Genomic DNA, 23,726 nt, shown 5'->3' with positions numbered 1-23,726 from the left:
TTGAGGGTTCCAAACCTTGCTCTAATTTCTGAGGCCTGATTTGTTGTCAGAGGTGAAGGGTACTGGGGGTGGGACTGGGGTGGGACTGGGGTGAGGCTGGGGTGGGGCTGGAGGCTGGGGTGGGGCTGGAGTGGGACTGGGGCTTGGGATGGAGTGAGGTTGGCCTGGGGTGAGTGTGGGGTGGGCTGAGGTGGGGTGGGGTGAGGATGGGCTGGGGCTGGAGCTGGGGGTGGGATTAAGATAGGGGTGGGGCCCATCCTTGCCTAATTAACTGCAAATGCTACTTTTCTCTTTTTTTCTTTACTTTTTTATTTATTTCTTATTTTGTAAACTTATTTTTCCCCATTTTTATTAAATTGGGTATTTCTTATGTACATTTCAAATGTTATTCCCTTTCCTGGTTTCTAGGTCATCAGCCCCCTAACCCCTCCCCCTTCCCTTCTATATGGGTGTTCCCCTCCCTATCCATCCCCCATTATCGCCCCCCCCAACAATCCCATACACTCACTGGGGGCGCCAACCTTGGCAGGACCAAGGGCTTCCCCTTCCACTGGTGCCCCAACAAGGCTATTCTCTGCTACATATGCAGTTGGAGCCCTGGGTCAGTCCATGTATAGTCTTTGGGTAGTGGCTTAGTCCTGGAAGCTCTGATTGATTGGCATTGTTGTTCATATGGGGTCTCAAGCCCCTTCAAGCTCTTTCAGTCCTTTCTCTGATTCCCCCAAAAATGCTACTTTTCAATATGAACTTGGGACAGCTACTGAATCAGTGACCTTGGAAACCATGGGCAAAAGACGCAAAAGACCAAAGAGGCCAAGTTCAATTTCCAAAGAGAAAGGAAATTAGTCTACTGAACCGACCCTGGCTGCGGGGTCTGAATAAAGTCCTTAGGTTCTGAGGTTGGTGAAATACAACAGGCAGAGGCAGGGGACTGACACAGGAAGCTACAGCAGAGCTGGCCCATGCCTTGGTCTGGATGCTGGGCAAAGTGAGCTGCAGATGCTGCACGGTGGAACACAGGACAGAAGAGTGCTTCCAGAGACAGGAAGCCCACTCCTTCCAGCAAAGCCTTGCTTTCTGTCTTTATCGTGGACGGTCTCGCTGATAAGCAAAGGAACAATTTGTCAGAAGCTATTTTTTTTTTTTTTGATTCTTTTTTTCAGAGCTGGGGACCGAACCCAGGGCCTTGCGCTTCCTAGGCAAGCGCTCTACCACTGAGCTAAATCCCCAACCCCCAGAAGCTATTTTTAATCCTGACAGAAACCCCTGCTATTCGGAACCATTATGAATGACAGCTACGGCAGGCAAGGTCATAGTGTAGTGGGGGTGAAGATGTCACCAGCTTCCTCTGTCACCTCAGCCTCACCCTCCGGCCCCAGCTCCTTTGCTCCCTGCAAAGAGAGACCCTTGCTGCTCCATATTGAGAACAAATGGGCTCATCCCAGCTCATGCCCCTTACAGAAAGGTCTTTGGGTTCCTCAGCTTACCCAGAAATGCTGGTGGCAGCAAAAAGCCAGTCCCAAGCAGTGACAATGTGACCTCCACGGAGTGCACTCCTCTGGGGCTGGCATTTCCTGAAGTCCTATCCCGTGGAGACTTAACCAGAAACTACACCCTTCTGCCCATCCCTGAGAAAATTGAGGAAGGGATCTGTAATTTTCCTGGGGACTCAAGGAATGACCCAGGTGGAAGAGCGTGACCACGTCTCTCTGGACGCCTGCAACTGTCTTTTCCATTTTGTCAAGTACCCTCCAACTGTCCTGGGACACAGCCCTGTGTTGGACACCGGGTCCCCTCTCTCCCTTCACCTCCCTCACCACTAAATAAACTCTATTCACACTGAAGCCAGATGTGACAGTTTGTATATGCTTGACCCAGAGAGGAGCACTATTAGAGGGTGTGGCCTTGTTGGAGTGGGTGTGTCAATGTGGGCATGGGCTTTAAGACCCTCATCCTGGCTGCCTGGAAGCCAGTATTCTGCTAGTGGCCTTCAGATGAGGATGTAGAGCTCTTGTCTTTGCCTGCACCATGCCTGCCTGGATGCTGCCATGCTCCCACCTTGATGATAATGGACTGAACCTCTGAACCTGTAAGCCAGCCCCAATTAAATGTTGTCCTTATAAAACTTGCCTTGGTCACCGTGTCTGTGCACAGCAGTAAAACCCTAACTAAGAAACCACCTCTACAGCCTATCCAAACCAAAATAGAGCTCATCCAGGATGGAGCAGGTACCCAGTGGGTAGTCCGTAAAAGAGTTGCCATGAACATGTACTTTAAGAATTTTAGAAGACAGGTTAAAACACACAAAGCCCCAGCCGGTCACCTCATTCCTTCAACCCAACCGCAGCCACCTGCCACTGAGTCTTCCGTGAGGTGTCTCTGAGGCACTGAACACCCAGTTGCTCCCAAATCACTTGACTGTGAACTTCCCATCTTTCCAATGGAGATGAGAAAAGACCATGCTTGGTGGGGGGAAACGCTAAGGTGACTCTCAGTGATTAGGAACAGTGATCACAGTAATTACAGTTATCATGGCCTTAGTATATGCCTGACCCCGGGTCCCACTCAGTTAAACCTCTCAGCCTCTTGCCCATTGAAGTCTTGCAGCCACATTATGCTTCCTCGGTGAACGCAAACAAAGCCTGAGGAAGGGAACTGCTGGTACAGTTAGAGACAACTGGTAAAGAGCAGAAATGTATGTTGCTAAGGCCAGGGGCCATATTCTTAAACAGTGACCCTACGATTGGCACAATTCCTGCTGACAAGTAGCAGGTGGTCGGTAAGTGAGCTCAGTCAGAATGTTTGGATGTAAAGACAGACCCGCCTGAAGCCTTTGTCCCAGCTCATGTTGAGGCCACTTCTGTCTTAAAATACGTATCCGTGGGCACCCCTTTCCACCACCCATCTGGCTGGAGAAGGCAGGTGGGCACAGTCGCAAGCAGAAAGGGAGACGTGGGCGTCACGTCTCCACAACACAACGGCAATGAGCCCATCCCCTCGGCAAGCTACTGTGGGACACTGCTCTAGATGAAGCACTGGCCCACTTCTGCACAGTGGCCTAGGCCGTCCCTTCAGGTGGCTCACTCACTCTCACGCTCTGTAGCACACCAGGCCAGTCTGTGTTAGAATGGACTGGGACAGTTTCACTTGCCCGGTACTGGCAACAATACCACCTATAGAACTCATCCAGATTTGTCAAACTTCCTCTCATCCATACCTCTGAGGACCACTTCCATAGGATACTCCTGTGGGTTTTCCTTAAGGAAGAAAGATCAGAAACAGTGCAAGATTCTACATTCCCTGCCAAATCTCTTTCCTACAAATGTCTGCCCATCTTTAGGCTACCCACATCACAGCTTAAATATAATCTAACAAAAAGAGAGGGGATATTCATGGTCAATACCTCTGGCACAGCAAGCAAACTACTAGAAGGAACATCTTTGTTTTGACTCCTGCCTCCTTAAAGTCTATAAAAGAGTCTGGAACTTTCTATCAAAGAATGAGTTGGGATGGGTCAGTCAGGATGGCTACCCCATGTCTTCATTTTTACAAGAATCAAAACCTTTCCTATTCAACCCCGCTGTCACCAACCTGGCCCAAGGACTAACTAGCATTTGCTGGAGTCAGTCTTCCCAGATCCCTGGGCGGTCTCCATTCATTGCTTTTGTCCTTGTGATTAAGGCCATGTTGTATAAACAACCCACTGAGGATACATCGGCCCACTGTGCCTTACGGCCCCTTCATGAGATCGGCTATTCTACAGGAGGACAGTCTAAAGAAGGGTCACCTCATGCTTCCACAGGTCACCCGCCAGCATTACGGTTCCAACCCAGATCCTTGGACTCTGTGGCCAGTGTTGCTTCCCCTGGGTCACATGTGTCCCGTGGTATTTTATCCAGTCTACAGAGCCACCTGGTAAAGGGGGTATTGGCATTCTATAACACTTCTTTTCTCTGGAGACCAGGACTCAGAGGAAGGGGTCAGGCTATCAAACCGTTCTTAGGTTGCGATGGTCTGGTCAGGGAGCTAAGCAGTACACTTCAGAGTGTGGAGCCACATGGAGACACTCTATCCTGAGCATTGCCTTTGTGGCCGTGCTTTCTAAGAACCAGGCCACCACAGCACAACTGTTAAACCCAGACACCAAGGGCCAGAGACAGCCCAGCGGAGCCCCAGCAAGCTGCGCTCAGATGTACCAAACACACAAATACCAATGTTCCCCCAGATGTTCTCCATGTAAAACATTTGGTTTGAGACATAGCTCTTCTCTCCCCCTCAAACGCTTACATTTGTTTAATGGACTCATACAGTTGGGCTAAAACATCCTGGAGCAGACATCTGAAGCCAGCCTGTCTCTGATGTGAACACCCCATCTGCAGAGAAGATGAAGAAGTAAATAAGACAGTTCTTCCCGAGAGCTGGGCTCTAAGCAGGTCATAAAATGCAAGCTATGTACGGAGAATAATGCAAGTGCCTTTCAAGGGTATTTCTGAGTCCATCTCAGAATTAATCTAAGACTGATGCTCCAACAGAGACTAGTCGGGCAAGCTAACAAGGACAAATTCTGTTTATCACTCCCTCAAAACAACGGCAGTTCAAAATTCTGTCAGTTAAGCATCCCAGACGATGGAAGTAGGGGAAAGACTATTTTTTTCTGGTTTCAATTTTGCCAACAATCATGGCTCCTTTATTCACAAACTACTTATCCTGTAACCCACAGTCTAAGTAAGACACAAGTAACAAATAGAGAAAAGGAAACACACATGACCTGGAGTCACGTGACCCAAGCTCAGCCACATGCTAACCAGCTGATGACCCCAGGAGCCCTGTTCACCACACGTTGGCTCACCCAGTGATTCAGAAACACCAAACTTCATTAGATTCACTCTCAGAACTGACACGGATCTGACGACTAAACAAAGAATAGAAAATGTCCACCCAAAGAAATGTCCCAGTATCCATGCACTGGGCCCCTGTGGACAACAGTTTTCTCAATAATGCCATTCCAAAAGGTTTAGTCACAGCCAACAATGTAGAGAAGCTGGAAAGTGTGATCAGACACAGCATTTCTGACAGAATCAAGACATGGCAGCTACAGGAATAAGGAGATGCTCAGTAAGTAAACTGTTTGCCACACAAGCATGAAGAAGACCTGAGTTCAGATCCCCCAGAGCCCACGTTAAGAAGATGGGCACAGTGGTTTTGGTTCTGTAAGCCCAGGACTGTAGAGGTGGAGACAGGGGAATCCTGGGACTTGCTGATGGAATAGCTTAGCCTAGTCTGTGAGTTCTGGGCTCATCGAGACACTGTCTCCAAAAGTAAGGAGGAGAGATCTAGAAAGAGAAATCAGCAGTTAGGAGCAAATACTGCTTTTGCAGAGGACCTGAATTCTGATCCAGGCACTCGTGTCAGAGAGCTCATACCCCGCTGTAACTCCAGCTCCAGGCACTGGATGCCTCCAGCCTTCTTGGTTACCTGCACTTGCATGCACACACACACACACACACACACACACACACACACACACACACACACACACATCCACACACCCACACATGAGCGTACATACAGAAAAAAAGCCCACGCATGAAACTTGAGACCTATCAGCTAACTTCCCTTTGAATCCCTAACTTCTCTGCCCCATGAACATTCAGGGTCAGAGCTGACAATTTCTTTTCGTACAAGGAAAGGAAAATTTCACCTTTCAAACAGGTCACGAAAAAGGAAGAAAAGTGGACACAGGAGACAGATGAACTGTGAATAACAGACAGGAAGACAGATGAACTGGTTCCCCTGCCAAAGGCAAAAAATGACAGTTTTTTTTTTTTTTGTTTTTTTTTTTTTTTTTTTTTATTAACTTGAGTATTTCCTGACATTTCGAGGTGTTATTCCTTTCCGGTTTCCGTCCCTTCCCTCCCCCTTCCTTAGGGCCCCTCCCCCATTCTAGTTCACTGGGGGAGTCTGGACCCAGGGCTTCCCCTTCCACTGGTGCTCTTACTAGGATATTCATTGCTAATGAGGTCAGAGTCCAGGGTCAGTCCATAAGGTCTTTAGGTTGGCTTAGTCCCTGGAAGCTCTGGTTGCTTGGCATTGTTGTAATATGGGGTCTTTCAAGCCTTCAAAAATCCTGTCTCAGTTCACAATGTCTACAGTTTTGAAGAGACTCGGTTCATCTACAAGTGGGCTCCATCCTCCTGGAAGACACACGTGGACAGGCATGCATCCAGAATGCTCTATTATAATTACTATTTCCACATTAAACATCCGGTCCTCCAGCTCCTCCTACATCTCCTGGCCTGCAGCTCGGGGCAGGCCAAATGCTCAGGGGCTGTAAGGCTTCTCTGCATTCCTCATTCGCTTCCGCTAGGTTAGCACTGTGCCGGGTAAACGGCCTCAGACACTGCAGTCTATGTGCCATGAAACGCAGCATCCTCTACAGCCGGGAAATGGTTATGTGATCACCACTTCCCCCTCATAAGGCTAAAACGCTGATTTTAGACTTATGTCTAACCCCACAAGCAAAGGGCACTGAGCTAAGCATTAGAAAGCACCAGGGCCCCGTTTGTACAGCACTGAATGCGTTCCAAGCGAGCTTATGGCTATACTTATCAGTGCTGCTAGCAAACAGAACTATGAAGACATATGTCTAAGAACATTACGACAGGCTTCAAACACTGAACCTCAGAGGAAGATGTCAGAGGGCAAAGCGAGAAGGGGCTAAGAGAAAGGAAGCAGCTGCCACCTCCTTTGAGAGGCCGTTTCAGGCCACCCTACTAAAAGAAGTCCCTCCAGACATGCTTCTGCAGGCCCCCAGGGAATCAAATGTTTGCCGGATGGAATTATTTCCCTGAAATAAACAGACAGGCAAAGGTCACTACTTCTGGGGCCTAGAAAGAAAACAAGCCAGCTGCCGAATTACAGGCAGCCCATGATGCAACAGGGCAAAAGGTTCCTCCAGCCCAGGCCCTGTGGAATGGCTCAGACAACTAGGTCCCTATGGGGGAAACATATGGGAGGCAAATCCTGCTGGGAGCAAGACCCCAGTGCCACCAAACCTAGATGGGGACATCTTCAGGAGTTGCGGGCCCCTGAGCTTTGACACCCATGCTACAACTGGTATTTTCCAGTGGGGGGAGTGGGGGGGAAGGGCACAGTGATCTGGGGTCAGTCTTTACATGTGTAAGTTATATGCCTTTTGCACTAAACAGGGCTTGCACACAGTAGGCCTATAGGAATGTTCTCCAAATGAATTAATTATGTTTGAGGACAGACAGTGATCCAGAGGCCGAACACTGTAGGTTATAATGCCTATATGCATTATTTCCCTACACAAGCCCTTCCTAAATATACCTGAGCGTGTCTCTCAGCAAGAGGAAGGAAGAATGCATCCGGCGTTCCAGAGAGTTTACGTGAGTACAGAGGGCGTGAGTGGCGGTATCAGAGAGGTTCAGGATTACAGATCCACTCACAGGCATCTATGTATAAACAAGGGTCTCCCTTTTCTCTGCCTCAGGTCGCCCGGATGTCAAATAGGAGTCCCCATGCTGTGTTCTTAAGGTGCCCACGAGGATGATTGCAGACCAGGGACTTAGTGTGTTTGGAACGTCAATCACTCTTAAGTAGCTGTTCCTATTGTCACATCATGTTAGGATAACATGGAAAGAGAGGGCAGCTTCTATCCCGAGACAAGACCCAAGAACTCTGCTTGTTAGAAAACACAGACAGGGAAAAAAAAAAAAAAAAAAAAAAAAAAAAAAACCTGGGCTGTGTCCCCAGACAAGACAGTCAAGAGCTGTTCCTCGAAGCCCCAACAGTAGTCAGCTCCCTCCTCCTCCAATCACTTGAGTATCCTAATTAGCATGCAAACGCTACTAAGTGTCCCAGAGGCTACCCCAATCCTGCTAATCAGACTCTTATGGGCAGGGGTGGGGGTGGGGGGAATCACAGAGTCTGTGAATGATCACAGCTGCACCCTGTCCCCTGGCTTGTCCCTCCAAATTTAAAATAACTGTTTGAGATAAGCACCCTGATTAAGAGGAACCTCATCGGGATAGAGAGACGGCTCAGTGGTTAAGAGCACTGACTGCTCTTCCAGAGGTCCTGAGTTCAAATCCCAGCAACCACATAGTGGCTCACAACCATCTGTAATGAATGAGATCTGATACCCTCTTCTGCTGCGTCTGAAGAGAGTGACAGTGTACTTATATAATAAATAAAAGTCTTAGAAAAAAAAAGAAAAACTGTTAAGAGGAACCTCATCGCTGTGTCCCCGAAGGCTTGCACAGTGCCTGACACACAGGACAGAGTCAAAACTATCAGATAACTCCAGTCAATGGTAACCCTAGACGTATTCACTGAGTTGTTTTGGAAGGTGTGACACACACAGCACACCATATTGACACAGACATTGTCTCCGTTATCTAAAAGTTCATGGAGTATATGTTCTTTGCAAAGCTCCCAGGCAGACATGGTTGGGGGGTGGATACAGCAGAGGGATGCTTACAAGGCAGTACCAGAAGTTATGGCCACCTGTCCCTACCTCATTACATAGAATTAAGTTTTGCCAAACAGAACCACCTGGGTTGGTAGACTTGACCTATCTTGTGCTATGTTACGGTAGACTCCAGACTTACAGGGCTACTAAAACGTGGCTTGTGCCACCAATAAACTGAATCTATCACTAATTAATTATTACTAATTATTAATTAATTATAACTAATTAATCTATTATTAACTAATTAATCTATTATTATCTTAATAATAGCCACAGGTATCCCCATTTGGCAGTGCTGGTCTAGGGCAAACAAGAAAGGAAAGGAAACAAGCTGTAAGCACCGTGGGCAAAGGGAAGACGGCACACCGCGTGCTATCAAATGCTTCTCACCCACTTCCGGGACGGCCCGACGCTCGCTGGCAGAGTCAGGTGCGAGGCACTGTGCTCCGGCTGCAGTTTCTACAGCTCGTGATCACTTGGAAGTGGTAAGCAGCCCAGCCGAGCCCCAGGGACGGAAGCCAAGAACACCCCACTGCTAGCCAAAGCTGACGGAGATCTCTTTCTCCCCTGTCATTCTACTGATGACCCTACTGATGGCCACTGGGTCCTTGGGGAGCGCATCTCACTGGGGCCAGGATACTGGGCAGATTTTATGAGTTTTCTTTGTGTTAAGCCTAAGCACAAATACAAGACTCTTTAAATGCCTCCAGAATATTGGTGGCCGATCCAAACATCTCATCAAATTAGAGCTCATTGTGGGGCTGGAAGGAATGTCAGACTGCTGCGACCAGAGAAATGCTAAATATTTGTTATAATTTTTTTCCTACGTGAGCTGTTTTAAAAAGCAATTGCTTTTTCTACTTGAATGGGGGGGGCAGGAGGGAGGGTCTGTTTTGTTTGGTTTTTTATTGTGTTTTTTTTTTTTTTTTGTTTTGTTTTTGTTTTTGTTTTTGTTTTTGTTTTTTGTTTTGGTTTGCTCTGTTTGTGGTTGCAAATGGCGTCACCAGATAAGGCAGCAAAAAAAGGCCGGACCCACTCCTTCTTTAGCCAGCAGTGGCTGCTGCACCTCCATTGATAAAAACGGGAGTTTTCAAAATAAATAAAAGTAACTTTTAAAACCTTTCAAAAAAAACAGTGTTTTGTCTGGGCTTGAACAGCTTCATGTTTTTCTTCTTTGGTTTCACTTAGTTCCAGAACATTTATATCCTGGGATTTATTTTTCCCGGTGCCAGGCATTGAACTCTGGGATTTGCAACTGCTAAGCCAGTGGTCTACCACCCAGCTATAGCCCCAGCCTTTCCTGGACCTTTTATTCTGAGCCAGAGTAGCACTGAATAGCCCAGGTAGGCCTTGGATTTACAGTCCTCCGGCCTGGATCTCCCAAATAGCTTGGATTATAATCCAGGCCTGGCTTTGAGATTTCACTAGCAAAACAGATCCTGCAATAACACACACACGGGTTGCCCATACTTCTCGGCCACATGGGATGCGTTAGAAAAGAGGGCTGGTGAGAGACTCTGTGCAGAGGAGTGTGTCTCATGCTGGAGGAGGATGAGCAGAGGGGACGCTGGCTCCTGCTGCTTTGATGTGATATGTGAGTGGGCTAAAAGCCCCACAGCATTTGGCCAGTGATAAAGGCTGGTTTCATCCATCTCAACGTCACCGTACCACTGTAGCTGGGGGCAGGGCCTGACCTCACCCGTCCTTCACAAATAGAGACCGGGACTCCCTAACTCATGATGGCCTCACCTGAGAATTCCAGCTCCGATTTGGGGAGAGTCATTCATCATCGGTCCCTCCCTCCGAGTCTCTTGCATCCCTGACTGCAAGAGGACCGTGACAGTCACACAGATTCAAAGACAAGAAAGCAAGGTCGAAATAAGCCACGGGCTGGGGATGTTGTTCAAAGGTGGAGAAGCTCTAGTCTAGCCTGCCCATGGCTCTGGGTCCCAAATCCAGTAACCTCCCCCTGTCATACACATAAAAAAAAAAGAGGAGAGAGGAGGGAGAAAGGAAGTAAGGAAATAAAATTTAAGGACTGAAGGGAAATGCAGTTTGTGTGTGTGTGGCACAGGCTTGTCACTCAAGGCTTCTTGACACCAGAATCTTCCCTCTGCCCTGGACCAGGCTACACATCCAAGAAAAGTGGCTATCACCTAGTGAGATTTCCATTTAGTCCCTGTCTCTCCAGAATTCCCGCCACCAGCTTGTGAGTGCCCCGCTCGATTCTCCTGAGACGCTCCCTGTTCTGAAGGCGTGGAGGGTGGCTCTGCCCGCCCAGGGCAAATGCTTCACCTAGGGCGAAGGCATCCATGTGCTGCACTCAGAACTCCCCAGACAAAGGTCTCTTAGCCCCTTCTGCCCACGGCTGGCTAGGTGAAGACGGTTTATGTACTTCTGAGTCTGTTAGGAAGTGCTGCCCGTGTAGAGGCCCTCTGCAAGCTTCTGGTTTGCTAGCACCTCCGTCCACTAACACTGCGCTCAGAGAAAGCCAAGGGAGTACGATGGATATCTCACAGGCAGTGGTGAGATCCTGAGAGACTGGATCAAAGGGGTCGGGGTCAGAGAATCAGTCCTCTTAAACGGACCAGCAAGGAGAGATTGGGATGGAGTGTAAAGATACGGATCTAGAGACAGCAAGGGTTAGACGCACATTCTAGAATCAAGAGATTCAGAGAGCTTGCCTCGGAGATGGCTCCCTCAGCCCTGGGGATTTCACCTATTTGCCACCAGCAACCGAGGAGCCAACCCATCCTTGGACATTTATGTTCACCACCCCAAATCACTCGCTAAAGCTAAAGGGGACCACCAGGGCGTCCACATATCCAAATTCAAAGGCAGGATAGCCACAGCCTCCAGTCTCACTCAGCTCAAACCAAAGACCCTCTGGGCTCGAAGAATATAAACAACAGTGACACTCTTTCCTGGCTCCTTAGCAGAATGTGAGCACAGCCCCGGTGAACCCCACCCAGTCCCGGTCCACACTTACGAGCTGGGCATCATTCTCAGCAGATGTCCCGTCGATAATTCTAGGTCAACAGAGGCGGTGCGTCCCACTATGGACATGTCATCACACTGAGGGGACGTGGAGGGCATGATCTCAGCGTAGACCTACTAAGAAAGCCATTCTGTCTCTGCCCTTCCATTTGCAGGTGAAGCAAAGGCGCTATTAGGGCACCTACTGTGTGCACTAAATTGTATGCTGGCTGCCAAAGGTGTGGAGGCAGCTGGGACCTTATCTTACATTCCCTGAGAGCATTCCATTACCCCCCCCCAAAAAAACAGCTACACTCTAAGGGGTACAGATGTCCCTCAGAGCTCTACACTCATCTCCTTAACTTGCATGGCTGTTTCTACTTCACAGGCAAGGAAAGCGTATCCAGACTCTCTACAGGTTACCAAGTGCGCTTCTTATGACAATGAGATCATCGGCCTCCCTGCCACCATCTGAGCAGACTGGGTTCACACACTCTAGCTTCTGCAGTCAGAGGCCTGAGTGGGAGATGCGGCAGCGGCTCAGCCGTTAAGCGCACGGGCTGCTCTTCCAGAAGACCCGGGTTTAGTTCCCATCACCCACAGGAAGGCTCACAACCATCAATAACTGGAGCTCTAGGGGGATTCAGCGCCCTCTTTTGGCTTCTGCTGGTACTGCACACAGGTAGCATATAGGCATGCATGCAAGCCCTCCATATACACACATATATGTTTCTAATCTTTAAAAAACCGTTTTTAAAGGTCCCTGTAGTCCTTGAGCCACACTGTTGGTCAGACCCTGGGCACAGGCAGGTTGGGAAAGAGGACCATTGAAAGTATTAAGTCCTTTTCTAAATTGCCATCCAAAAGAATAGAAGTTGAACCACCGAGTCCCAACTCTGCCCCCTCACAAAAGGAGCCAATAAAATCTCCCATGGCCTCTTCTCAATGCCTTCCCGATAGGAGTCTCAGCATCACTAGCTAAAGTAAATGGAGGGCTGGAGAGATGGCTCAGCGGTTAAGAGCACTGACTGCTCTTCCAGAAGTCCTGAGTTCAAATCCCAGCAACCACATGGTGGCTCACAACCATCTGTAATGGGATCTGATGCCCCCTTCTGGTGTGTCTGGACAGCTACAGCGTACTCATATACAAAATAAATAAATAAATCCTTAAAGTAAATGGAGTGGGATTCTTCTCTGGAGCCGAAAGGCTGGCCATGGTGGCATTTTTTCCCAGACACCCACTAACTAACCACAATCCAGTCAGTTTAGAGCTCCCCAAGTGCTTGGTTTACAAGCCGGGGAGAGCGTTTTGGAAACCTCAAAGATGACTTCTACACCTAAAGCCCGCACGCTCCACGGAGCTGATGAGTGGAGCTCCTCAGATGGGCTGGGGCGGCAGAAGGCTGCGACCTCCAGAGGAAGCCTGGCAGCTGCAGGAGCCGCCCAGACAAGGGGCGTGCAGAGCTCGCAAGGAGTGAATAACGGAGAAGATGGAAGAATGCTGTAGACAATTCAGCCTCCTCTCTCCAGCCGCACAGAAGCAGAATGCAGGGCCATGCTGCAGTCCTGAAGGATCCACTCTGTGCATGGTGGCGAGAGGAGGGTGATGAGGCCCCAGGGGAACCTCCTGCTGCCTCTGGCCTTCCCAGACTGTCCCTTCTCAGGACTGTTGATACAAGACTCCTGCAGTTCTTCGTTCATTCATTCTTGCAGGATGCCTACCGCACATACGCCATCGGTTAGACAGCATCCTGCCTCTGCCTGGTGGATGACAAACAAGAGGCTCTCTCCACACCAACGTCCAACCTACAAACGCTGAGCTGGGGCAGAGGAACAGGGAAGGAATCTCAATGGCCGCAGCGAGTGGTTCTTGAGTCCCGGGAACCCAGGAAGGATTTTGACAGAGAGTCAGCGGCCAAGCCAAAGCCTTTGGTTTTCCACAACAGCCGCTCCCAGGTAATAACAGTTTCAAGATCCTGCTGTCATGAGCCCTGGGATCAGGGATGTGCACCACCACACCCAGCTCAACCCGTTTTCAATACAAAGCTTCAACCCAGACCTTACCGGTAACCTAGCATGCCCCAGGTCCTACAAGGCAAGCTTCCAAGTCCCACCCATGATGTTGATTCTAAACAATAAGATACTGGGAGGGGCTTTCGATAACCACGTGCAGCTCTCCCAGGAGCCTGCAGCTACTGAGAAGAAGGCCGGGTGTGGACCTAAGTCTGTCTACCGCACGGCTGGGATTTCCTACTCAACCCCTTAATGGGCGTCTCTAGTGATCGCAGATGAATTACTTGCTATACTCTAAATTCTAGGTAAATGCTAGGTATCTCGGTGGCACGAGTTAACCACAATATCCCCACAGCATTGGTTGGGCCCACTTTCAGTACACCTGAAACACTCCAGGTGACGACTGTTAAGGGAAGGAAGAAAGGCCCATGAGTTCCACATCAGCCAGGGCAGAGAAGCAATCAGGCTGGATCAGCTACAACTGCTTCCTGGGTTCTCCAAGCAGGGATGTGCATGCCCTGCAGGCGCAGGGTGCCAGGCAAGTGAATAGAAGGTGTCTCTTAGAATGGCACTACCCTGGAGGTGTGGATGGCACCGTCACCGTGCCACACAGTAGGCTTAGCTGCATCATCTCACTGAATCCTCTGAAAATGCCATCAGATAAGACCCATCCTGAGGTCCTGCTGAGTAAGAGAGAAGCAGAGTAGAGTAAGCACCAAGGTCACCTTGCTGTTGAGGACTGAGGTGAGATATGGGGGAAAAGGATGCAGACAGTCTGGCTCCAAGATGTGTGTGTGTGTGTGTGTGTGTGTGTGTGTGTGTGTGTGTATACGTGTGTATGTGTATATGTGTGTATATGTGTGTATGTGTGTATCTATGTGTATGTGTATGTGGGTGTGTATATGTGTGTATGTGTATAGTATATGTATGTGTGTATGTGCGCATATATGTGTGTCTGTGTATATATGTGTGTGTATGTGGGTATATGTGTATATGTATGTGTGTATGTGTATGTGCATATAGGTATATGTATATGTATTGTATGTGTATGTATGTGTGTCTATATGTGTATATATGTGTATATAAATGTATATGTGTATGTATGTGTGTATATGTCTGTATGTGTGTATGTGTGTATATGTCTGTATGTGTGTATGTGTGTATATGTCTGTATGTGTGTATGTGTGTATATGTCTGTATGTGTGTATGTGTGTATATGTCTGTATATGTACGTGTATGTGTATATGTATGTGTGTATGTGTGTATGTACATATGTGTATGTGTATATGTATGTGTGTATGTGTACATATGTGTGCATGTATATATGTGTGTGTATGTATGTGTGTATGTACATATATGTATATGTGTATATGTATGTGTATACATATATGTGTATATGTATGTGTGTATGTACATATGTGTATGTGTATATGTATGTGTGTATGTGCACATATGTGTGTAGGTATATATGTATGTATGTGTGTATATGTGTATATGGGTATGTGCCTATATGTATGTGTATTGTGTGTATATATGTATATGTGTGCCTCTGTGTGTGTGTGTGTGTGTGTGTGTGTGTGTGTGTGTGTGTGTGTCCCAAGGCAAGCAGGATGCCACCGTCCACTTTTTCGATAAAATGAGAGTCTTGCAGGTTTGACATCTCAGACAACTGACAGACATGGCTTTCCCCAGTCATCACCACCCCCTACCCCAAAGTCCCATGTTTTCTGAACAGCAGTTTTCTTGAAATGCGACCCACACATCCTTCAATTCCCTCATTTTAAAGTACACAATTCAGGGCTTTTTTTTTTTTTTTTTTGTCTATTCTTAAAGTTTGTGCAATTATCATTACCATTGTAAAATATTTTCATAACCCCCCAAATAAACATGCCAGCTAATGTACTCTCCTTTCCCTGCCAAGCCCACCGGCCCTGACAGTCCCTAATCTTCCGTCCCTGTGGACTGGCTCACTTTGGAGATTTCACAGCCATAGGGTCATGTGTTGCAGGGTGGGCTTCCTCAACTGGCTTCTTTCACTTAGCACGGTGTGTCCGCAGCTGCTCCACACTGCAGCATGAAGCCCTTTGTTTCTTTTCATTGCTGAATTCCACAAATACTCAGTAGGTGGGATTACTCAAGAGATCACAAGACTATCCTATGTAAAGTGAAGGTACACATTGTATGCACCCATTCATGGGGTGGGGACCTTTTGTGTGCCTTCCACTTAGGGCAGCGTAGGGATGATGCTGTCCCAACCCTTTGTGGACACGCTTTATGCAGACATGTGTTTATGTTTCTCCTGGGCAGACCTGGGAGTGAAATCGCCCAGCCCCAGTTTTTACACACAGTCAAAAGTTTACTGAGGAATCTCGCCGCGAAGCCAACATCTGGCTGCTCCTGGGCTGTTTCCAGGGAATTTTATCAATTCAGCCAGACTCCACTCACGGGTGGGTCATCTGGCCCGGCCCCTCCTCTCCTGGGGCCTCGGGTCTTCTCGATGCTGCACTTGCCAGTGTCGTCTGGACCCGTGCGGTGATAAATGCATTCCGCTTTAAAGCGGATACTTCACAAATCATAACTTACAGATGCTCCGAGACTTTCATGTGGGGAAGACGAATGAGAGCTCGGCTGTCTGACTCTGGAGCCGCCGAGGATAGGAAGCCGCAGCCAGGAACCCGACAAAGCCCTGGATATACGTCTCTCCCTGACGAATGCGGGAGCAAATGTAACAGCAAAGGAATTTGCGGGGAGGGGTCTGCCTGTCTTTGCAGACTTCTCTGCTCAACCATTCATCTCCGTCCTGTGACTCCTTGCCAACTAATGCAAACGTTCCTCGGGGTCAGGGGAGATAAGCCTCAGTCCTACACCTCTCTGGTATTCCTTGTTCCATCCCATAAGTCTTGGTGGGGGGGGGGCGCTCCTTAGAGCTCGGCTCTCAGCGAGGCCTCTCTGGTGGGCGGCAGTGTGAGACAGGTTCAAGGCAGTTAGACGGGTGTAACACAGACAAGAAAACCTTGACTGGACTGCGTATTTCTTGCCACATCCTGGCAAGAAATCCTGGCACAACGTTGATGTTCTTTTCCCTACAAGCTAAGAAAATGAACTTGTTTACCCACTGAAACACCCCCCCTCTCCACGCCTGGTATTCAGAAACGGGGCTATTTGGGGCACAAAGAATGCAGTGCAGTGTGTGTGTCCAGGTGAGGCGTCCAAGAAGCAGCACCTCACCATGGTTGGGCCCATCTCTCTCCCAAGATGTTTCCAATTCTTATCTCCTCAACACCAAACTCTCCTGAAATTCTCTACTCCGTGCTAACACCCCAACACTCCAGGTCTCCAGGCATGCATGCAATCCTTCTGTGACCTGTATCAGCTTACTTCCAAAAGAGCTATTGGCCAAGGCGTCTGGGTACAAACACTGCTCTCACTGCTGAAGCTGGATAACCTCACTAGGCCTTGCCTCCTCCTTCCATTAAATGCGGTGGTAAGATGTGTAGGGGGAGTTCATCGGTCAGTACATTCCTGGCACCCCCCAGGATACAGAAGTACTAACTGCTACGATTACCAATTCTCATTGCCCCAACTACCTGACCAATCATGCATCCCGCTACACTCCAGAATAAACCTCGAATTCCACAGCATGCCATCTGCCCACCTGACCCTGGGACGCTCCCGGGTCCCAGGCTCCTGAAACCCAAATCCAGGGACGGCTTTTGCAGCACTTGGCTTTCCCTCCTCTGAGCTGGTAGCGTGTATCAGCTAAGTACGTCAGTGAGGGACCTGTGCAGGGCGGGTCCTCTCCTTCCATTCACTCCTTACCAGCCTTGCCTTCTGTTGCCAACAAATTCCAGTGCTTTCTGAGGCCACGGGTGCTAACTTATTATCTCTACCCCTTCATTGATAGTCCTTTGCTCTGTGACTCTGCCTTTGGGGACATCCTAGAAGACAGCTGTCACAGCCCTGCCTCTGCATTCACTTCCTGAACTACAGTGAGATCCCGCCTCATAAAAGAGTCAGCCCACAGCAGATCTGGTACCACTGGCAGAGAGGAATGTCCTGAGTCCCCAGCTGTGTGACATAAAGAAGACTACTGATGTCTCCAGCAGTTTCCCAATAGACAGGCTTACGAGATGCTGTCCAGCTGTGATTCTCAACTCTTCACCGACTGATCCGTTATTTTCTCTAAGGGGTGAGGGTCAAATTAGGGAACACGTCTCTAAAGTTCTAGGCTCAATACGACACACCCCGTGATTTCACAAACACCAGCTGGTGGCATCTGGGAGGTAGCTCGGTTGATCCACTACCTGTGCAGATAGGAGGACCTGAGTTTGATCCCCAGGTTGGACACACTCTTGCGATTACAGCACTAGAGAGGTAGAGTCAGGGAAGACCCTGGGGCTGGCCAGTCAGTCCACCAGTCTGTCAGCTCCAGGCCAGTGAGAGGTACCCTCAGACAACAACGTGACTAGCACCAAAGAAATGACAGGGGTTTCCTCCATTCTCCCCAGCTTCACCCAGGTGAACATGCAAAGCCACATATACACTGTACACACAGACATATGGACAAAACACACACACACACACACACACACACTTACATAACTTCTCTCCCTCTCATACATACTCTCACACCGAGAGACACATGGAGACATACACATTCACACCAAGAGACACACAGGGAGACATACACACCTCTTTCTTGCACATTCTCTTACACCTGCGTGCGCACACATGCTGTCATATTCTCTTACACAGACTCTCAAACACGCTTTTACAAATTCTCTCTTACATATTCTCTTTCTCTCACACACATTCTTACCAATTATCCTCTCTCTCTCTCTCTCTCTCTCTCTCTCACACACACACACACACACACACACACACTCTGTCACACACACATATATGCACACATACATGTTCATAATCTTTCTCACACACACTCTTGTCACACACATATGTGCACACATATACTTTCATAATCTCTCTTTCTCATACACGCACATACACACACATTCTTACATACACACACACACACATTCTCTCTCTCTCTCTCTCTCTCTCTCTCTCTCTCTCTCTCTCTCTCTCTCTCTCTCTCCTGGATGCACCAGCAGGAACGAACGCTTCTGCCTGGGATCAACTCATTATAATGAACTGAGCTCCATTGAGTTTGCTCATCCCCTGAAATGCTGATGGCCCCCCCGGGGATGGGATGCCTGGCCTAGGCTCAGTTTCCTCTGTCTCTTCTGGCAGACAGGAAGTTCCTTCTCACACCTGGCCCCACACTGAACATGGTGAACGTGTGTGGTGGACAGTCTGAAATCTCAGTCCCACCACCTAACAGAATTCATTCACTATTTTCAGGTAGGCTTCACTGCTGCTACTGTATGTCCCAGAGGAACAAGGACCGTGTCTTTAAACAAAGAACGGCATCCCCGAATCAGGTTTCTTCGCCTAAGCTCAGTGACTTCGGGTGTGAAAAAGTCACTTAAAATTTCTGGGACAGGTTGGGATGACACATTGGCCAAGATCTCTGATGCTCTGGAAACTGGGCTGGAAATGTAGCTCTAACAGGGCCCCTCAGCCACTGTGCCCACACGTAGCCTGGTTTGGTAGGCCAACTTGTTCATACAGCTCTCAGGTGCGCAGTTTGTCATTGCTGGGCTCAGGGAGTCGCTTTCGGCGAGAGTTTACACTCGTGACTTTCACTCTAGTCAACTCCCCAAAAGCTGTCTGTGTTTGGGCTCAGTTTGTTGTTTGGCTGCGTTGTGTTTGTTTTAGCAATGCTTTGTGTGCCCTAAAGGTCCGAGAAATTGGCTCCCAGAAAGTACATGCCCTACCATGACCCAGAAGTTCATCCCACAGCCTGTCCAAAATTTCACCCAAACAAAGGTTGTGCAAGAAAGGGGGCCCAAATTCAACCCTGTAGAAACACATTCAGATCCTATCTGAATCTGGTCGACTATCTTGCCCTCCCTAATTAATCTAATTACCCTGGCCAAGTGAGTAGCTCCTTTGGCCCCCCTCCCCCAAAGATCTAAGGCTAATTGCCCAGTTCAACCTGTCTCTCGGACAGCCTTAAAATCTAGATGAAATCAGAAAGGAGAATACGAAAGACAATCCACCAGGAGGAAACACTGGAATGTTTCATTTTCCCCCTTTGATACTTGATATTGGTTACTTCTGCATCTCCCAAAATCCAAGACGTTGGTACTGTGGGCATCTTACTTTCCCAGCTGGGAAAACGGCTTCACAGATAAATAGCTTCCCTAAGGCTTCAATGCCAGTAAGGGCTCGGTCAAGGTTTTGAATGTCGGCCAGGGCTCTGAGCTTTACCGTAGGACTGTCCCAACATTGGGCTTATTGTCTTGAACAGCTGTGAGTCCCTGTCCCCCATGCTTAAGCTGTGGCTGCGAGACCACATTTGGGGATGAAGAAAAGGAGAGGCGTGGACCATGCAGAGGATTGAACCCGCTGGCTACAAGCTCCTGACTGTAAGTCTCTTCAAGGAGTTGAAGGTAATGCTGTCTATGCCCTGTTGAGCTACAATGACCCTCCTCTGTGAGCAGGACCCCTACTTCAGGTAAGAATGCTAATTTCCCAAGCATTTCTGATTGGTTGATTTGCACTGACACCCAGCACCTGATTCAGGATACAAGAACAGGTGAGCAGCCCTGCTCCCCCTGGGAGCTGCTCTCAAAGGGGCTGGATTAAAGCATCAATCAGACATCCACCCAAAGACAGAGCAGGCAGAATTAAGTCAGTGTTTTCTGAGCCTCCTCAAATGGATCGCAAGTCGAGGATGTCACACTCATCTCATTTTTTTTTTTTTTTTTTTTTTTGCTGCTCTTGACACTGAGTCACCAAGCACTGAATGGGCAAGCACAATGCTGACCAATATTTTTCTGTCTTGTTTTGGTTTTGCTCCTATTATCTTCAATTCAGCCAGACGTGGGGAATTTTCCACCTGACAATTTTCATTCTTCACTTGAGCTTGTCTGCCATCTGTGAACAGTGCATTCATCAGAGGAGGGTGTAGGCCCCAGGAGGACTCCATCCCCTTCCTGCCCCCACCCCCGCCCCCAGACCTCAGGTTCCTATCTGTTAAAAGCAAGGCGTTCAGTAGAGGGTCTTGCTAACGTTCTCGACTTAGCTCTCAAGGAGAAAACAAACCCATGGAGAAGCGAAGCCGTTTGGTAACTCTCAGTTCCTGGGCCTGAATTCTACTGCCAGCTCCAAAATCTTTACATAATTTTTGAATAAAACGAGAGATTTTTGCTGAAATTAATAGCACAATGGGAGGGAGAGCCAGACAATACCAGCTGACTGGTCTTGCAGAAGAGAAATGAGCCTCCGTCGTTCTCTCGGCGCCCCCTAGTGGCCGTGAGGCTAAATCCTGGCGGAATGTTTCCAGACACCCACCAAAAGAGGAAGGCAGGCGCCTGCCTATGAATGCTAGTCTAACCCAGCCTGTGGATCAGACATGTAGAAGAACGCCTGACTGGAAGCCACAATGGAGCTCAGCGGGCAAGCATATGCCCCCAAAGACTCAAAGCCCCGCTCAGTGGACTCACGAGCGCTTAGGTGTGAGGGTCCCCACTACGGATTCCAGAACCGCCCTCCTCCGCACTCGACCCCTCACATTCTTGCATCTTCAACCTGCACCTCAGACTGCGTCTGTTTTTCATTATCCCGCTTTCCAACTTCCCAGCGCGATTCTTCAGCCGCTATTAAGGCAATAAGGGAAAGGAGCTACACTAAGTTTTTGCTTATTCAACAGCCAGCCTGGGGAATATCACCTCGGAAGGAAAACGTGAATGAAGCGTGCTTCTCAGACTCTTCCATCATCAGAGAATACCTTTGCAAACACACACACACACACACACACACACACACACACACACACACACACACACACACACACAGAATTCTCAGCCTCTAAAGCAAAGGGCACCTGCACGCCGTTGCTCCACAACTTGCCATAGAATTCATGTATGACAGAGCAGTTGATTTTAAGAACACAAATCCCTCTCTCCAACGCCTTGATAGCAGACTTTTTAAAAGTGATAAAGCACATCAACCTGGACCGTAAGTCTGAGAAAGGGAGGGGGGGTTATACAGCTGGTCACATATTTGAGATTACGAGAGCAAACCTTGCTGGCTGCAGTCAGTTTCCACAGAACCATCTCTATACAAATATAAAATCAGACCAATGTGCTGACAGTTTGCTGTGCCCTTCCCTGTAGCCACTGGTAGGGTTTATAAGCAACAGCATCCTCCCCCACCCCCAACCGTACCCCCAAAACTGCACACGAGGAGCGTCATAGTTTCTGACTTTGGCCCTAAATCGATTGAAGTACATCTGATAGGCTTTAAATCAAAGAACCACGTTCATTTCTGCCACACAAAACTCTTTTCTGCAAAAGTCAGTCACTTTGAACCCAACTCTAGCCACAAGCAGTGCAGATTTCAAGGGCCTGATCTGCACAGGGGAAAAAACGACAACAGTCCAAAGTTGGGACAATACTGAGCCCCCGAGGCACCCCGGCAGAACTTCAGCTGTTGGGGAGGGGGGCTCGCCAGACCCCTTGAACAATTTAGTGGTCCTGCAGCCAGGACCTGGTAAGGCAAGGGAGCCTGCTGCAAACCAGCTCTGTGTCTGAATGGCCACCCCTACCCTGGATATGTCATGCTTGCCAGAGGCCGGAATGCAAACTGTCAGAAAACCTCAGACATTCAGTAGTGCCATTTAGGTTTGATAGACAGGAGGAGTCTGTCGTCTTTTGCAGCAAGAGCAGCATCGGGGTAATCAAGCATCCCAGTGAAAAGACGCAGAGAAGTGGGACTGTGGGTGGATGGGAAAGAAGCGAGGGTCCGGAGCAACTACAGGACACAAGGCTTGAGAGTCCAGCTTCACCGCTGAGCATACAAATAAGGAACTCCGGGGCAAGGTCTGAAGGTGTGTCTTTGGGGAAGACCCCTAAAGTTGCGAAATGTTGGCGAATCCTAATCACTACTTTGCTAGCTGGGGTTAGAAAGGGGGGAGGGGGAGAAGCCCCCAAAATAAGTGCAGACAGGATGTAACAAGTGTTTTCCGAGATATACACCTGAGTCACGGGGTGCTGAAAGGAGCGTGAGGAGTCTGACTAGGGGACTCCTGCCAAGGCACCCCTTGGTGGAGAGATCCCCGGTGATGTGGTGTCCACAGACCGTCTCCCCCCGGTCTTGGTCCACCACGGAACTAGCCCGATCCCCTCCAGGGATTTCCCTTACTCACCACTCGGCCTGAAAACCTCTCGGTGGCTCTCTTGACTTTGCCGTAGGTACCTTTGCCCAGGGTCTCTTGCAGCTCATAGCGATGCTTCAAGTTGTGTTTGTGGTGATGTCGCTTCACCCCGTGCGGCTTCCTGGGTTCCACTGGGGCAGCAGTCGCCCCGGCCACCACCTCCCGCGGAGAGCCGGGCAAACCCGTCTCCACAGCAGGGCCATCCCCTGCCGCAGACACTGCCGCCCCTTCCATGACCAAGCGCCGGGCAAGCCGAGCTGGAGAGGGCAGGACCCGGCACGGGGGCTCGGGGTGGTCCCTGCCGAGGGAAACCGGGGTGCGTTCAAGGTCGCCCCCGCAGCAGCATTGCTGAGACGACCCGACCTGGCTCTGGCTGCCGCCGGGGCACTAGCGGCGGCGGCGACTGCACATCTGGCGTCCCGGGCGCGCACGCTCGGCGCACCGCCCCCTGGCCGGCCGCGGCAATCTGCGGAGCGTCCGGCGAGGTGGCAGCGGTGTCGGGGGAGGCGGTAGTGTTGGCGAGAAGGAGGGGAGAGGGTGGCTCCGAGCGCTGGAGGGGAGTGTTATGTGGGGCGCCGCGCCCCCCGCCCCCGCGCCGGGAGAACGTGCAGACGGGGCGGGGCGAGAGGGGAGCGCGGGGCGGGCTCCCGGGTGTCCCCACCTCCGCGCTGGGCCACCGCGCAGGGAGGGGGCGGGTTGCGTGTCGTCGTTCACTCTTTGTGCGGCGCGGCGCAGGCCCGGGCGGCGGCCAGGCCGCTTTGTCCTCGCCGGGTGGGGACGCAAGGTCCCGGGTGGGGTCGAGGTGAAGGGGGGCGGTCGTCAGTGCGCTTGTCCCCTCCCTGAGAGTCCCGCACTCACCCTCCGGAGCTACTGCGGGCGTTCCGCAGCTAGCTTGGGCCTATCGGCCTCGGATAAAGCTCACGGGGCCCTGAGGCCGCAGAGGCGACAACGCACAGAGCC

The 23,726-nt window shown here is 49.7% G+C and overlaps 1 protein-coding gene across 1 annotated transcript in view; it reads right to left on the bottom strand.

Annotated features, from left to right (window-relative positions):
• Nuak1 (NUAK family kinase 1) overlaps positions 1 to 23,356 on the bottom strand; it is a 69,893-nt gene extending 46,537 nt beyond the window's left edge. The window contains exon 1 of the mRNA XM_032910486.1: positions 22,758 to 23,356. Within this exon, the coding sequence (XP_032766377.1) occupies positions 22,758 to 23,000 (243 nt within the window). The 5' untranslated portion in view covers positions 23,001 to 23,356. The remainder of the gene's footprint in view (positions 1 to 22,757) is intronic.
• Between the last annotated feature and the right edge of the window lie 370 nt (positions 23,357 to 23,726).

The sequence above is a fragment of the Rattus rattus genome, chromosome 1 (genome assembly GCF_011064425.1).
Source record: "Rattus rattus isolate New Zealand chromosome 1, Rrattus_CSIRO_v1, whole genome shotgun sequence".
Classification (NCBI taxonomy): Eukaryota; Metazoa; Chordata; class Mammalia; order Rodentia; family Muridae; genus Rattus; species Rattus rattus.
Note: the sequence above shows the minus strand (reverse complement) of the source record. Positions and strands in the feature narration are given on the sequence as shown.